Source organism: Labrus bergylta, chromosome 9, assembly GCF_963930695.1.
Source record: "Labrus bergylta chromosome 9, fLabBer1.1, whole genome shotgun sequence".
Taxonomy (NCBI): Eukaryota; Metazoa; Chordata; class Actinopteri; order Labriformes; family Labridae; genus Labrus; species Labrus bergylta.
In genome coordinates, this window is record NC_089203.1 from 18,113,015 (window position 1) to 18,128,079 (window position 15,065).

Below are 15,065 nucleotides of genomic sequence, written 5' to 3' on the forward strand. Positions count from 1 at the left end.
CAAAATTGGACGGGTCAAACAGACATCGAATGACACAGTCTTCTGAAGAAAGACTGATATGATAGAAAGTCATTAATGAAGATATGTACATGTTGCAGAAACAGTCAAATGAAACCAAACTGCAATTGACATCTACCCATCGACAAAACTTGTGCTTGCACATTGTTTAACTCCCCAGGTATTGTATAGATACAATAATCCTACTGAAGGTTTTACAAATGAAGTAAAAGTCTTAAGTAATGAATTACTGAATCTTCAAATGAGCACTCCTTCTTCACACTGCATTTAACACTCAATTATGCAAAACTTTACCAAATTACCAAGGCCAACACATAAAGATAATAACAGCAGCCGTGAATGAAGTTATTACTGCATCGAAGTAACAGTGTAGCTGCCGAGTGAAAGGTTTCCAGAGTCAAATAACAATCACGACAGCTGAGCGCTGTGTTCCTTTAACGGCTACAAGATTATCTCAAGACGCACAAAGCTAGCTGAACTTATTGGAAAATGTTCTATTGTTTTACACTAAATATTTTCTACTGTAAGATATTAGCATCTATGAAGCTAATAGCATGTCAGCCTCAGCCCCATTCACGTATCATGACATGGTTAGGGTCACTGAGCCATAAAGCTGCAAAGTCCCTCCCCCTTATGTACCACAATGGGACATCATATGTTCACTATTCAAACCGTATAAAAACAATTATTTCTCTCATGCTACTGACTAGTGTACATACTTTTTCTTATGAATTAAGATCTCATGGGTCACTGTGAAAGGGGAGGGACTTGATGGTTGATTGTTTTTTAACTATCAGCAAGATGGCAGTACACTGTGAACACAATCCCCCACAAAACCATTTCTTCAGAGAGCCATAGGTATAATCATGCACATCAGGGTTTAATGTATGCATGATTATGTCAAATGATAATCAATCAAGTGACGGCAAAGGAATGACTAAGAGTTTAGATTTGGCTTGCTTTGAGAAAGGTTGTGTTTCATTGTGGAGAAAAAAGCACAGCCACGCATATGAAAACAGGAAGTAATAAATACATGAAAGCAATATGAAGGCAGTGATATCTTTGATAGAGTAAGAAGATACGAATATGATATTAAGCTGGGATCGCTTGTATTGTGAGTATCAGAACCAAGGTGGGGGCAGGCTCTCTGTTTATCTCCCTCTTGTTGATTGAGATATGTGCTTCTGCTTTTCCATCTTCGGTTGGTAGATGGAGTGGATTGTCACTAACAGAAATAATGACTGATAATAAGCAGAGGGACATGTTCTAGGGATCATCTGCAGGTCTGTATGTGCACATACAACAGGCATATGTCTGGAAAGTGTTCGCTGTCCTTTATCGTCTTGTGTGCTCAGCAGGAGGAAAAACAGGAAGTCAATGGGAGCCAAACATATGCTGTCACAATATATGCTGCACGTCTATACTGTTCACATACCAAGAAGGTGTATATATAAAATGACCTTGAGGGGTCATTGAGAAAAATTCAAATATATTTAAAAAAACAAAAAAACAAAACAGTTTGTCTTCAAAAATGTTATGTGAATTACTTGAAGGCGTAACCAAACCACACTGTAACTAAGCATAGTTTAGAGAGTCAATATCCTTAAAATGTCCAAAATTGCATTGTAACAAAATAAGATAAGATAAGATGAAATGTATTACACCAGCAGGAAATTTGCCTTGGACTTCACAGTGCTCTGATGCAGTAAAATAAATATTTAAGTACATGGATCAACCCATAACTGCTCATCTGCTTTGACTTTCTGTCTATTTAAATGTATTTAAAACCAACCATTTCTACATATAATCACACTCTATGAAACATGGTTCAGTCACCATTGAGTAAATCAACACTTCCTGCGGATGTTTCAAATTAAAAGCCCACCTTGAATCTCTCATACAATTCAGTACATAGTAAATTACTACAAAAATAAATATGTAATAATTAAGAACAGTGATGAATGACTGCAAGTACGGCAACACACACACACACACACACACACACACACACACACACACACACACACACACACACACACACACACACACACACACACACACACACACACACACACACACACACACACACACACACACACACACACACACACACACACACACACACACACACACAGCAGTGCAGTAGGTGAAGTTGATTATTGTCTAGGCCGAAGACAGATTTAGTCCAAACTAATCAAGATAATCGAGGTACCTCTTACGTCTAAATTTAGGACTATTATAAACAAGGTAAAATAATGTCTCAAACAAATGTAAGATTACTCAGAGATGCTCCTGAAGTATTAAGACATTGAATTATCATTCAACTCATTTGGATTATATGATATGTTGTCTCTGTAAAGTGCAGCATGTGCATTACATATAAAATTCCACTGATCGTCTGGAGCTCAGCACTGAATGTGTTTGCTGCTGCAGCATCCTCTCTGTGTTCTGCTCTAAATCCGAAAATGAAGCCTTTGATTTGTACGATGCATGAAAAAGGAAAGAGCGGAGGAGGAGAAGGGCAGTGGAAGACAGGAGGGGGATGATAGGAATGAAGAACACTGAAAAAACAGCACATACACGCACACAGCGCACACACACACAGACACAGAACTGAGAGGCCAGACCAAATGGCTGAAGGGCTGCTTGGATAATGCATTAGACAGAGATGGCACTCGGAGCAGCTACACATGGTAAGAAATGCACTCCTGCGCCAAATGTCCTCCACATACACACACATAAACATACATTCACAGGTTCCCAGAAAATGGGAAAACAGCATCAAATATTCATATTTTTTTAAATGATGATTAAACAGAACTCAATCTGTATCTGAGGTTTTGGTAGTCACATTTTTAAAACCCTGATCAGAATGGTAGTTATATTAAGTCTATTAAAATATTGTTCCTGGGGCGTGGGTACCCTAGTGGTTAGTGTGTGCCCCCCATGTCTAGAGGATGTGGTCCTTAAGGCGGGCGGCCTTGGTTCGAGGCTGACCTGTGGCTCCTTTCCCGCACGTCATTCCCCACCTTCTCTCTATCCCTGATTTGTGACACTGTGCAATGTCCTATCTCTGAATAAAGGCATAAAAAGCCCAAGAAATAACCTTTAAAATATATTTTTTTCCTAAATTAAATACCAATTCTGCAGTATTACACTTTACTTTATTTAAGGTTCTTGTAGCTACTTGTTTTATCTCATATTTAACAGTAGAGCCGTTGAATATGTAGATAGATTTTTTTCTCTCAGTCACATTAAAAAAAATAAAGGTTTCAAATGAAACATAAAAAAGCCCTGTTCTAGTGTCATAGCCACCATGACAGCGTGACAATAAGAAAGCATTAATAATACCAGAGATAACACCTTCAACAGAAACAGCTAAATGGAATGCAGTCTCCATTCATTTTACTGTTCAAGCTTGTTTTAATACATGTCACAATGTGAGAAATAGCTTGTGCAGAGTGTTTTGCAATATAGAAGAACTAAACTGTAGCTGTCAGGGAGGTCTGGTGGAGGGGATGTGAGGGTCCTCTGCATTCATGCATTCATAAATACACCTGCCTATGTGCGGAGAGGAAGTTCCTATTATTTCTATTCATACAATAAATGTAGCTGCGTATAACAAACAAATGATTCACTGACGCAAGTCCTCTTCATCAAAGACTAAAAAATTGCTATGTGCATTACTAAAGACCAATATGCCTTAAGTCATCTCTGGTCTTCGTCAACAGATTTTAAACCAGTTACTCAGTAACGTAACTTTTAGCTAGCTTAAAATACTTTCATGCGTTTGTATTGTGTCCTGTAGAACTGTCCCACACTAATGTTACCTAGCAGGTAGTAAAACCGCTAATTCCTCAACCACCTGCATGCTAACATTGCCATTATTGTTGGTGTAAAATGGCTGCCATGTGAAAAAGGTGAACATCATTTCACCAGTTGGACAGCGAGCTAGCTAGCTATAATAAAGTGCTGCTGTGCTATCAAAACTGTGAAGTTCTTTTTATGTAAAAGTGGGAAGCAAATATTTTCTGTTTAAAAAAAAAAGAAAAAAAAAGAGCAATAGGAAGAAATACAACTTTGAGGATGTGTGAAAACATTTAAGCACTGATATCTCACATGCTAAATTCAGTTTAACATGTTAGCTTCCACAGCACTGCTAACTCAAGCGACAACTACCTGTGTTGAAAAATGAAGCCAAAGGGAAAGTGCAAAAATACTGCAGGTCCTCCAGCGTCAACTTGAGACTGACTGCATAAGCCATTGAAGTCACTTACACTCCCTTTCTAACATACAGCGGAAATAAACATGTTTACAGCCTGGTTGACAAAACAAATTTCTTCTGACTAGCTCATGCATTTACCAGCACACACTGTACAAGAGGTGCATTTTTTTTTTTATAACTCGTCCATTTTGATTTTATGAATAATTAGAGTTGTATCTGGTATGACTGATGAGCGGACACATTGTAGCTGTTTACCAGGAGCCTTAAGGCTTGACTCTATGTTACTAGGTTGAGTAAGTTATTTTGTGACAGTATTTCCAACGTGACGACCGCATTCTTTTGGGCTTCAAAAGTGCGCTTCAGAAAACCAATGGGTGATGTCACTGAGTCTACATCCATGTTTTATACAGTCTATTCTTTACCTGCACATCAAACCATAACTGCTCATCTGCTTTGACTTTCTGTTCTCTATGCAAATATATTCAAAACCAACCATTTCTACATATAATCACACTCCATGAAACATGGTTCAGTCACCATTGGGTAAATCAACACTTCCTGCAGATGTTTCAAATTAAAAGCCCGCCTTGAATGGGATGGATTAATCTCTTTGATCTACATGAAGTCTCTAACTGTGAAACATCTGAGCAGGAAGTCTTGGATTTTATTGGCAGTATTTTAAAAGGCATTTTATACTACAAAATGGAAGCAACATTTAATAATTAGTAAAGGAAAACAGTATTGCTGTCAGAGAGACAGATGTGACTGGTGATATATTGTGCTGTACTGATGGAAATGGTCAATAATGCTGAAAGAATGAAGAATGTGGCGAGCATGCAGATTCACTAATGTTTAAAAGCTAGTCATTGTTATATATTTTCTCAGGAAACTTGTGCTGGTCTATTAAAATTGATTTAGAATTATTCAGTTATATAGTTAGTGGTTTGTATTCAATATTCAGCAGCTTTTTTTGCTACTGTAACTACTACCTTCATGAAAAGTGTTACCAAAATAACAGCTGATAAGATGGGTGAATAAAAGCAATAAAAACTCACAAGCGCTGTTGAAAGCACCCACACACCCCCACAAAAATGAAGAGGAGTCAGAAGGCTTAGGGACTAGCTCTTCTCAGATATTGATTGGATATACACATATTCCACGGCAGGATGTGGGTGATGGAGCTGGTGTACCTTGCTGAAAACGCTAGCACATTCTTGTTAGAAGAAGCCATACAAAAGTTTGTGCACGTGCACATAAAGCCTATCAAGCACTGAAGTCTGATTCTTTAAATTGACAGCAACAGTGGTTAGCATTAAACACTGCCGCCTCATTCCATCAAAGGCCCTGCGTCCCTCGCTCCTCACTCTCTTAACAGAAAAATCTGACGCTTCCATAGCTGAATCAGGAGTCCACTCTACCCTGAACAGCACAGTCACATTTCTAGGCCAGTCGCCTCTGTGATCAGCAAAACCTCTAAATAAAACAAAGCAGGCAAACAAACAAACAGTATTCCCCCTCCCTTCTCTTTTCTCCTCTCCTCCCCTGGCAGGCACAGAGAGTCATAGAGGGGAGCAGGAGAGCTGATATGGGGCTGAGCTCTGGCAGGCCCTCTGACAAAGACCATATGTATCACACAGGCATGGCGGCCTCGGCTTCCAGCAGGGGAAATCGCAGCTACACATAGATCTGGAGCTTCATGCCGCTTCACCTGTAAACTGTATCTCACCTATATGACACATGGCAATAGCAGAACTGCAGAAATGAGGAAACTGCAAACTAGAATTACATCTACAAAACATTCCTTTAAATCCTGTTTTTCAAGTCGGAATGTTGAAAAAAATAAAAAGCAGATTCCGTTTGTGAGCACATTGCATAAAGGTAAAGAACATCAGAGCTGCTGAGTGGAGGCTGTGTAGGAGGAGGTGGGCTTCAACACCGCTCAGGTCCGGGGTCACAGTTACAGCAGCTTTCCCTGCACATCAGCTCTACAGCTTGGCATAATGGTGGCTCATTGTTAAAGCTCCACAATAAAGTCAATGTCTGACCGGCTTTTACTCAGGCACTCCGTCCCTACCCCTTGTTACACCGAATAAAAAGCAAACTTTTGTCAAAGTGGACATAAATATTGCAGTGCACCTTGTCCCGTGTGTTTCATAGTGCATTTCCATGAATCACCATCCCCTCTTTCCCCACAAATTTCTATGGGTAAGGAACACTTTGTTTTTGGAGTAAAGGTCTGTGTCAGGCACAAGTGTGTGTGCGAATACTTTTACAGTGTGTGGGCGTGTGTGTGTGTGTGTGTGTGTGTGTGTGTGTGTGTGTGTGTGTGTGTGTGTGTGTGTGTGTGTGTGTGTGTGTGTGTGTGTGTATAAGGTGTACAACGTGCATGTGTAGGAGAGACAAAGGCAAGCACAGAAGGGAAGATATTATGTAGGAGTTTTCAAGTAGAATCAAATTATGCTTTCTGATTTTGTACGAATTGTTGGCCTCTTAAGGGGTTAATTTAGGTGATTTAAAAGCTGAAGTACAGTTTTCAAAAAATGTGTCCGTTGGGAATTAAACATGATTCAACTTTGCTGTCAAATACTACACATTTTAAATTATAAAATTAAATGCAAATGAGGAAAAATATTTTCCTAGCTGTATGACAAAATGTATGTTGCAACGTGTTTCCTGTCCGATTATTTATTTATGAAAACAAATTAAAGAATAACAACAAATGTAACAGTCATTAAGACAATATTTCCAGTTAAACTGTATTGGCTGTTATTATGAGCTCCTTGTGCAAAGCCTTTATTGTGCTCGTAAATCCCAAATTGTGGAGAAACTACACTGAACTGGATCTTACTGCCTGAGTCTAATCTTTCCAGGAAATGCAGGTTACACAAGACGAAAGGTTTGCAACTCATTTTTCACCAAAATCCACTTACTCTGACGACTGCAGCTGTTCTGCACTCTCACTGGAATGTCTTGAGTTCATAAAACTCCTGTGGAGCCACTCACGTTATTACTATCAGCGCTCACTGTGGTTAGACATGTATATTACCGTGCACAGTTTGATAGAACAAAAATCTATTCTAATGTCTTGAAGCAGGATTAAGCACAGAGGTATGTTTAAAATGTACTTAGTACTTGTACTTGTTTAGTATTCTTTCTTCTGAAGAGTATATCATTATATTATTATTGTTTATTAGACATATGACCACATGGTTTTTGGTGACTTACAACTCACTTCTGGGTAAAGCAGATATTATACAAGTTTGGTGTCTCCAAATAAGGGAGGCAGACGCAGTAAGGCAAAACCAAATTCTAGGAACATTTAGAGAACATTCTTGACTCCTGAATTTTTAAAATGATTGTTGGGTTAAGTGTGGAAGTCAAGGGGGAGGCAGCATGGGGGAGCATGGTTTTAAGATGAAATGTAATCTGATGCTGCAGCTTAAAAGTGAAGTCAGAGGTTTTATGACATCACTATTCTTATGACATCCCTGGTCTTTGGGCGACCACATGATTTAACACATTTTTTACGTGTTACTTTTGTGACCGTTTGATATTCTCTCTTTTTTTGCATGCAATCTTTTATAGTTAATGGAGCGATAAGAAATGATGCACATGTTTTTGATCTTCAAATTTGTTAGTATTACCGTCGTCCTGTATGTCTTAAATGATGTGAATGTGACATTTTCATTATGCTATATTGCTATTGCTGTATTGCTTGCAGACGTCTTCTTATACATTAGATTTCTGCCAGAAGGTGAACCACGTCACTGACAAAGGGCCAGACCTGTCACAGCTAACAGCTTTCAGTACCACTGCTCCAAAAAAGAGTCACAAAAATGTACAAAGTGCACAGAAATCCGGGGTGAAGAGGCCCAGCAGCTATCAAATACCTGGAATATTAGCCTGATGTGCCAGGCCACATCACAAGTCATCATCATGACACTTCTGGCCTGAAATGTGCCCAAATGGCAGACCAGGAATGAAAGCTACTACAGGCAAAATTGTGAAGATAAACAAAATGATTTTTTTGTATCTATTAACAAGAAGAAACAAATCACAATACAGCAGTTCTTTAATGATGGCCTTTCTGCTAGAGGTCAAGGTTGCCTGGTCTTGTGATGGGGGGAGAGTGCTTTGATTCAGGGAGGATGAAGGAATGCTCAAAGAAAAATCTTACGGGATCATCTATAACATAACCACTATACTGTGTGCCTTAAAGCTTTTCCTCGATCTTTATTTTTCTTTGAAGGCACCTCTTAACAGCAGATTTTGGGTTTATATCAAAGGTGTTTAAAGACCATTTTTGTCTTCCTGAGACAGGTTCAGATACCTAAACTGGAGTAACAGCCAATACTGAGTGGCCCTCTGATACTAGTGTGATTAAAATTTATTATGGAATCAGATTGGTGCATTAGTAGCTGAAAAACAATACCGGATCTTAGGCAGCATCTGAGACCAACACTTCTTCCAGTATCAGTACATGTGTGAGTGTTAGAACATGTTGAGTTTGTAGGTATTTATCCTGTTGAATTAAACTCTTTCTCAGCTCTATTACAACATTACCAAGCCAAAGTTATGGATTGAACACGAGACACCTAAACCAATTGTTCCACAATTATGTATCACACTGTACTGAATGTAACGACAGCTACTGCACCTGCAGGTGTGATGAATAAAAATATCTTCCATGTTGGCATTTTCTATCACACGTACAGTAATATGTAAAATGGTACGGGTATGCTGACAGCAGTTTCATTCACGACACACATATGTCTTGCCTTTTTTTATATTCTACAACAAGCTCATAAGTAAACCTCTCTTGATCTGATCAGAATGCTCCAGGTTTTTCGACAGGGGCCTTTCTAGATCACATCAGGGGGTCCAGCTCAAGGCATGTGGACATGGGGCACATGTAAATTCCATCCTATAATACTCTCAGGGTTGCTGTTACAGGAATGGCAAATCAAATCCGACAAACAAAATCTCGATGTACGACCCAATGACACTGAAATCAATGTGACTCTCAAAGACACACACATATTGCATATACACACAGAAACACTTCTGATCGAGGCCTGAAGGCTTTTCAAGTCATAATCACCTTTGAGAGAGCTCGATATGGGACACCCCCCCCCCCCCTTGCCTGTGCATTCTTTTTTTTTTTTTTTAACTACAGAGGCTCTTTATAAACAATGGGTCTGGCAGAGCATTTCAGGGCCAAATTTTGATGCTAATAAATAAAGTAAAATCCAATTAATATTTAAAGCTAATCATAGCCACAGAGCTGGAGAACACACAAAGACAGATTGGAGCCTGCAGGGAAAAGAGGGAGCTTTCTGACTGCAGCTCCCAGCAGGCTGAGGTCTCTACTTTTCTCAGATTTAAATTCAAAAGCTCTTGTTTTAGAGAACGTTCTTATAATCTCGACTGCAGTCATCCACAATTATCCAAGCAAGCTCCTGACAAAAGTGACACAATGGTTTGGTAAATAGATGAGAGAGGAGAGAAAAATATGGCATCATCGTGTGTAACGATTCCATCACACATACATGAAACGTTCATGACACACACACAGAGGCCATTTAAAAAGGTCAATGATGCAGCTATAAAAAGCTGCCTCTGATTATTCTGAATGACTCTGCAAGATTATTTCTTTTCATTGTGTTTGCATCCGAAAACATGAAAGCTATAAGATAATGCATGTTTGCGAGTGAGAGAGAGTGTGTGTGTGTGTGTGTGTTTGGGCGTGTGTGATAACTGCCCTGCTCTCTGGCTGTGTGTAGGTAAGGGGGAGGGGTAGCATTCACATTTCCCACCCTAGGATGAGCAACGGTGACTGAGGACAGCATCTTATTCCATGCTACGATGCTACAGTCTGGTCATAGAAAGAGAAGCACAGGAGCACACACTGGCCGTTCACATGTCTGTTTTCAGAGGATGGAGGGACAGATGCTTGTCCACGGTGTCAGGGCCTTGCTCGCTTTCTCTCTCTGACAGCACCACCAACTGCCTCCTCTTACATAACCCCCTCCCCCTCTCCAGGCCCACTGACTGCCTTTATTAGCTTATTTCTGTCTTTTTCAACCTTAGCATTTTCACCCCACTGACTGCTGCCCCCACCCCATCCAAATCAACCATCGCTGATTCATTCTCTGTGATTCCATCTCTTTGAACCATAGTATAGTTACTCCTGGACTACAGCAATGAGTGCCAGGTTGGATATTTGATCTACAGAGTTTGCATGATGCACAGAAAAAGCAAGGATCCTTCGAAAAGATAAGGCTGCTACAGAATGGTTAACTCATTTACAGAAACATACACTCCCTACAGAAATCACACTGCAGCCTAAAAACATACCTCATCAACTACATTTTGTGTAGCTTGCAAGAGGATTTTTTTTAAATGAATGCTGGGAAAGAGCAGTAGAAAATCAGTGGGCTGTACTGGTGGAGAGTCAAATCTGCATGTAAGCAATAAATGCTTACATAATCACATCTGCCGTGAGCTTCCAAATGTGTGAAACATGAAATAAGCCTGATTGGTCTGCATGCAGCTGATAAGAAAAACAGGCTGCAAATAGATGCATCCAAGAGGAAAGTGTCAATCCCTGTTTGCCTCCTCACAGCTAAAACCTCCTCCTGGCTGTAGTAATCTGTTAATATCAACCAGGTTGCGTCTCATATGTGGGCTCAGCTCTGGGGGATTTTTCCCCTCTGCCTCTGAAATTTCAGCCTCCATTTTACCCCTGTGCTTCTTCCCTTACCTTCTTTTTTCATGTTGCTTCGTATATCTCGCTCAGAAACACCCTCAGATGCAAACTGAGGATCTACAAAAATCGCAGAGGCTTCACTCACCGCAAAAAAAACGAGACTGCATAGACACATACTCATGCACAGTGAGAAACCATTCCTTGATTCTCATGCTCGCCAAGCTACCCTTCCCCCACCCGAGCTCACTCTCGTGCTCACATACGTGCACCTTGCTTAATTAAAGACTGCGCTTCTGAAGCCGTTCTGACCTTTTATCAACTGTAATTTAGAAATACGTGTAAATACAGAGAGATAATGGAAAGAAAATGGACTGAACAGTGTAAAGAGGGGGTTTCATTTGAATTGCTCAGCATGTATGTGACAGGCAGCATTTGGACACAGACAACTGCTGATTCTCAATTTGTATGACATCACACTCATTAAATTGTGATTCTTTAGGGCAAAATTACCTGATATGAACGGCCGAAAGAAGAATGGAACTGACATGAGGGATGGAGTTCATCATCTGTGAGCTAATGACTCAATATGTTGATCTTTCATTTTCTATTTCTTTTATCTAATCTCTCACAAAGTCATTTTTTTTAAATGGATGCTTGAAAGATAACTTTCAATTACAGCAAACTTCATCTCAGTGCTGCTGCAATGAATGAAAATGCACCTTTTGTTGGCCTATGGCCGCTGCATCAGCGTAAGCCTTTGACGACATACACTAGGTGTGTTAAATACATGCATTAGTCATCTGCATCAAACCCAAATATGAAGATCATGTCCATGTGTGTGTGCAGATTAACTGCATCAGTCCTGTTCTGTTCTCCTTGCTCTGTGTCCAATAGAGGAACCACAGTCAACAAATGGTGAAGAGGAGGGCTTGTGATGAATACTAAATATGAATTATTTTCCCTAAACTGAAAGCTTCACTTGAAACATGATCATGTCTGTTTTACTACAGATAATCTGATCCTAGTCTCTCCCATGCCAGGTCCTACGGGCCAAAGCTATCTAAAAGAGTGAGGAAAATGAGTTACCTGGTCATACCACTCCCGGTTGGTACAGGTGCACTCGGGCCACCATCCTCCTTGTCCGCCAGAGTTGTTGCCGTTTACTTTGGGGCCACATTTGGATTGGCCCTTTGGATTTGGGCCTCCAGGGCCCCCACCAGACATACTCTTGCCCTTACTTCTCCCCAAAGTGCCCCCTCCTCCTCCTCCTCCTCCTCCTCCTCCTCCACCTCCTCCACCTCCTCCTCCTCCTCCCATACTTCCACCTCCCCCTGAGGCTGGAGGGGGTAAGGTTTGGCCTCCTCCATACCCAGGCGGGTATCCATAGGGTTCGGCCTGCCAGTCTCCTCCGTATGACGGGGCGTCCATCCTACGCAGGGCAGCCATACGGGTCACCTCGTAACATTCTGGGCACTTGCAGCAGTGGTGGTGTTTGTGCATGCTGGCTGTGCTGGCTGGGCTGACGCTGAGCTGAGTGGCGTGGCACTCTGTCTCTGCTGCCTCCTCAGATCTCACTCAGCACGCTGTGATCAGCTCACAGGGTGCTAACGCCGATGGATATAACAATATCACAGGAGTTTCTACAGATTTTTCCCTTTTTCGTCCCAATCCCGTCAGTTTCCGTTTTAATTCCTCTCAGTTGTAGAAAAAAAACGATCGAGAGGAGATGGTAAGCAGCAACAGGAAAACAAAAATACAAAATGGGCACGTAGTCTTTGTCCTCTTGACGTAGAAGATCAAAGGAAATATTGAAAATATTGTATACTACCACAGAATCAGAGACCAGCCCCGATGATAGAAATTTCCTCTTGCTTCTCTAGGTTCACAGTGATACGCATATAAATTCATAGATATATATATATATATTCTTTTGTTTATATATCATATATATTTACACACACAATACATATAAAAATATTAATATAAACAGACAAGCACAAATACAGATATGTACAGGAGTAAATGTATATATATATAAATATCTATATGCGTGTGTACAAATATATATATAGATATATAAACAATATGTATAAATAAATGATATCCGCAGATGAAAATCTTCCTCTGTTAATTCTTGGTATCTTCTGGTTTTCTGAAAATCTCTCGTTTTTCCTCCTGCGTTGAAAAATGTCTTCGTCTCTCTCTGTCTCTTTTTCTCAGCCTGCAGAGAGGAGCTGAGCACTGGATCGCCTCTCAGCCAGCTTGCCCTAGATGTGGATTATTCAGAGGGATGCGAGCGAGCAAGAGGGAGATGGAGAGCATGAGAGAGAGAGAGAGAGAGAGAGAGAGAGAGAGGTAGAGAGAGAGGCAGGAAGGGTGGGGGGAGATACGTAGCAGCATCCCTCTAGCACCTCAGCTCTGACAGCCACAGCCAATCAACTGGCAGCGCTGCCATCAGCAGCAGCAGCACCAACCGAACTGAGCGCTTCACTAGCTGCTCTTAAAGGGCCAGCAGCACCTATAAACCCCTCTGCTGCCTGAAGAGGGGGGAAATGGTACTGCTTCACAATTGAATCCATGATAAAAGCACTGTGTGTATATTTCCTCAACCAAAAGGTTGGGAAGTCTGTAACCTGTCAAAACAATCACAATAAACCTATCATCGAGTCTAATCCATGTTTTTCATCAGACCGATGCAGCAACCAAGTCCAACATACAGAAAGCAATCCCAGGTCACAAGCCACCTTCATGGTCATTTCTAGCTCAGCTGTAGACTTTACAGCTTTCTTGTGTGCTAATGATTGGCAGCCTCAGGCTGTGTGTCACGGCACAGGTGTGTATGTAATCTCCCAATGGAAGCAAGGATTTCACATGAAAATACTTTCTCCTGGGTGCCACTCGACCTGCCTCTGACCAATAAATGTCTGGATCACCCTGCATTTCTTTACATCATTCCCTACCCCTCGACCTATTTTTCTTTGTTATTTATTTATCTATTGTTAGTTTTTTGGATAATCAGCACTAATGATTGATGATTTAATTGTTCAGTTCTGCGAGTATGATAGAATGGTCAAAATAAGCACAGCGAGAGAAATCTGCACTCCTGAAGCCTTGTTGTTCACAATGATGACATCAACACATGTGTACGAAACCAACAAGATTACACGCTTGGGCTTTCAAGTGGGTGGAGGAAGAGATATAGAGTGAGAATGTGTAAGAGTAAAAAAAAAAGAAAAGAAGAGAGATAGGCAGAGACTATATTGCTTTCATGTAACCGTGGCAGTTACATTTTCAGTAATGCGATAGGACTGCCTATGAAACATTTCATGAATTTGTGGGTTGATAACAGCTGGATACAAAACATCCTGACACTAAGGGTGAGGGTTTATTTTTTAAGACAACAAAGAGGGAATGTTAGAATGTCGCCATTAAAGCCCTGCATATATGCATTATTAATGAAATGTGACGGAGAACAGAGCTGGGTGTGTCTGCAGGGGGAGAGAGTGTATTTGTACAGTCTGCATATTACAGTGCTCGTACATGACTGTTAGTGTCGTCTCAGTGTTTGTACATACACATAAGACAAAGTGGCCTAAAATTGCACATAAGTTCATGGGCATCTGTTCAACCCTCCTGATAAATATAGGATACGAGGGTGAGAGTACGCTGCAATATGTTGCAGCTCTGCCAGGAGGCACACACAGCAGACTCAGCCTCCTAGATTTATGCAATAGTAGCTGACAATAGTACAATGGTGTTATTACGTTGAAACATACAGAGCAAAACCAGGAGGAACTTGGGCTTTTTTTTTTTTTTTTTAAAACAGAGACTACAAACCTCTGAATGCCTCAAGTTACATTGTCAGATGCAGCCACAAACCCTGCTCAAGCCAATCAGAGCGGCGAGGAGGAGCTTCCAGGCAGCGGCTTGAAAGGACGATGTAAGCGTATCGATCACAGCACACATGACCGAGCACATGTTGCAACCATCCTTCCCCAGCATTTCCCTGTTTCCATTATAAACTGTCCACATTGCTTTTACCACTGTGTGCAGTAAAAGGATTTGCACTTAGAAAAAAAAAACAACACATAAATTATATGGTGCAGAAAAAGA

The 15,065-nt window shown here is 40.7% G+C and overlaps 1 protein-coding gene across 2 annotated transcripts in view; it reads right to left on the reverse strand.

The window, feature by feature from the left end:
* The window catches only part of dlg3 (discs, large homolog 3 (Drosophila)), a 62,339-nt gene extending 49,105 nt beyond the window's left edge, over positions 1-13,234 (reverse strand). Inside the window, exon 1 of one of the 2 annotated variants that reach the window (XM_065959027.1) lies at positions 12,039-13,234. In XM_065959027.1, coding sequence (XP_065815099.1) covers positions 12,039-12,452 — 414 coding nt within the window. In that variant the 5' untranslated portion in view covers positions 12,453-13,234. The remainder of the gene's footprint in view (positions 1-12,038) is intronic. The other variant, XM_065959028.1, reaches the window with a different exon arrangement.
* Between the last annotated feature and the right edge of the window lie 1,831 nt (positions 13,235-15,065).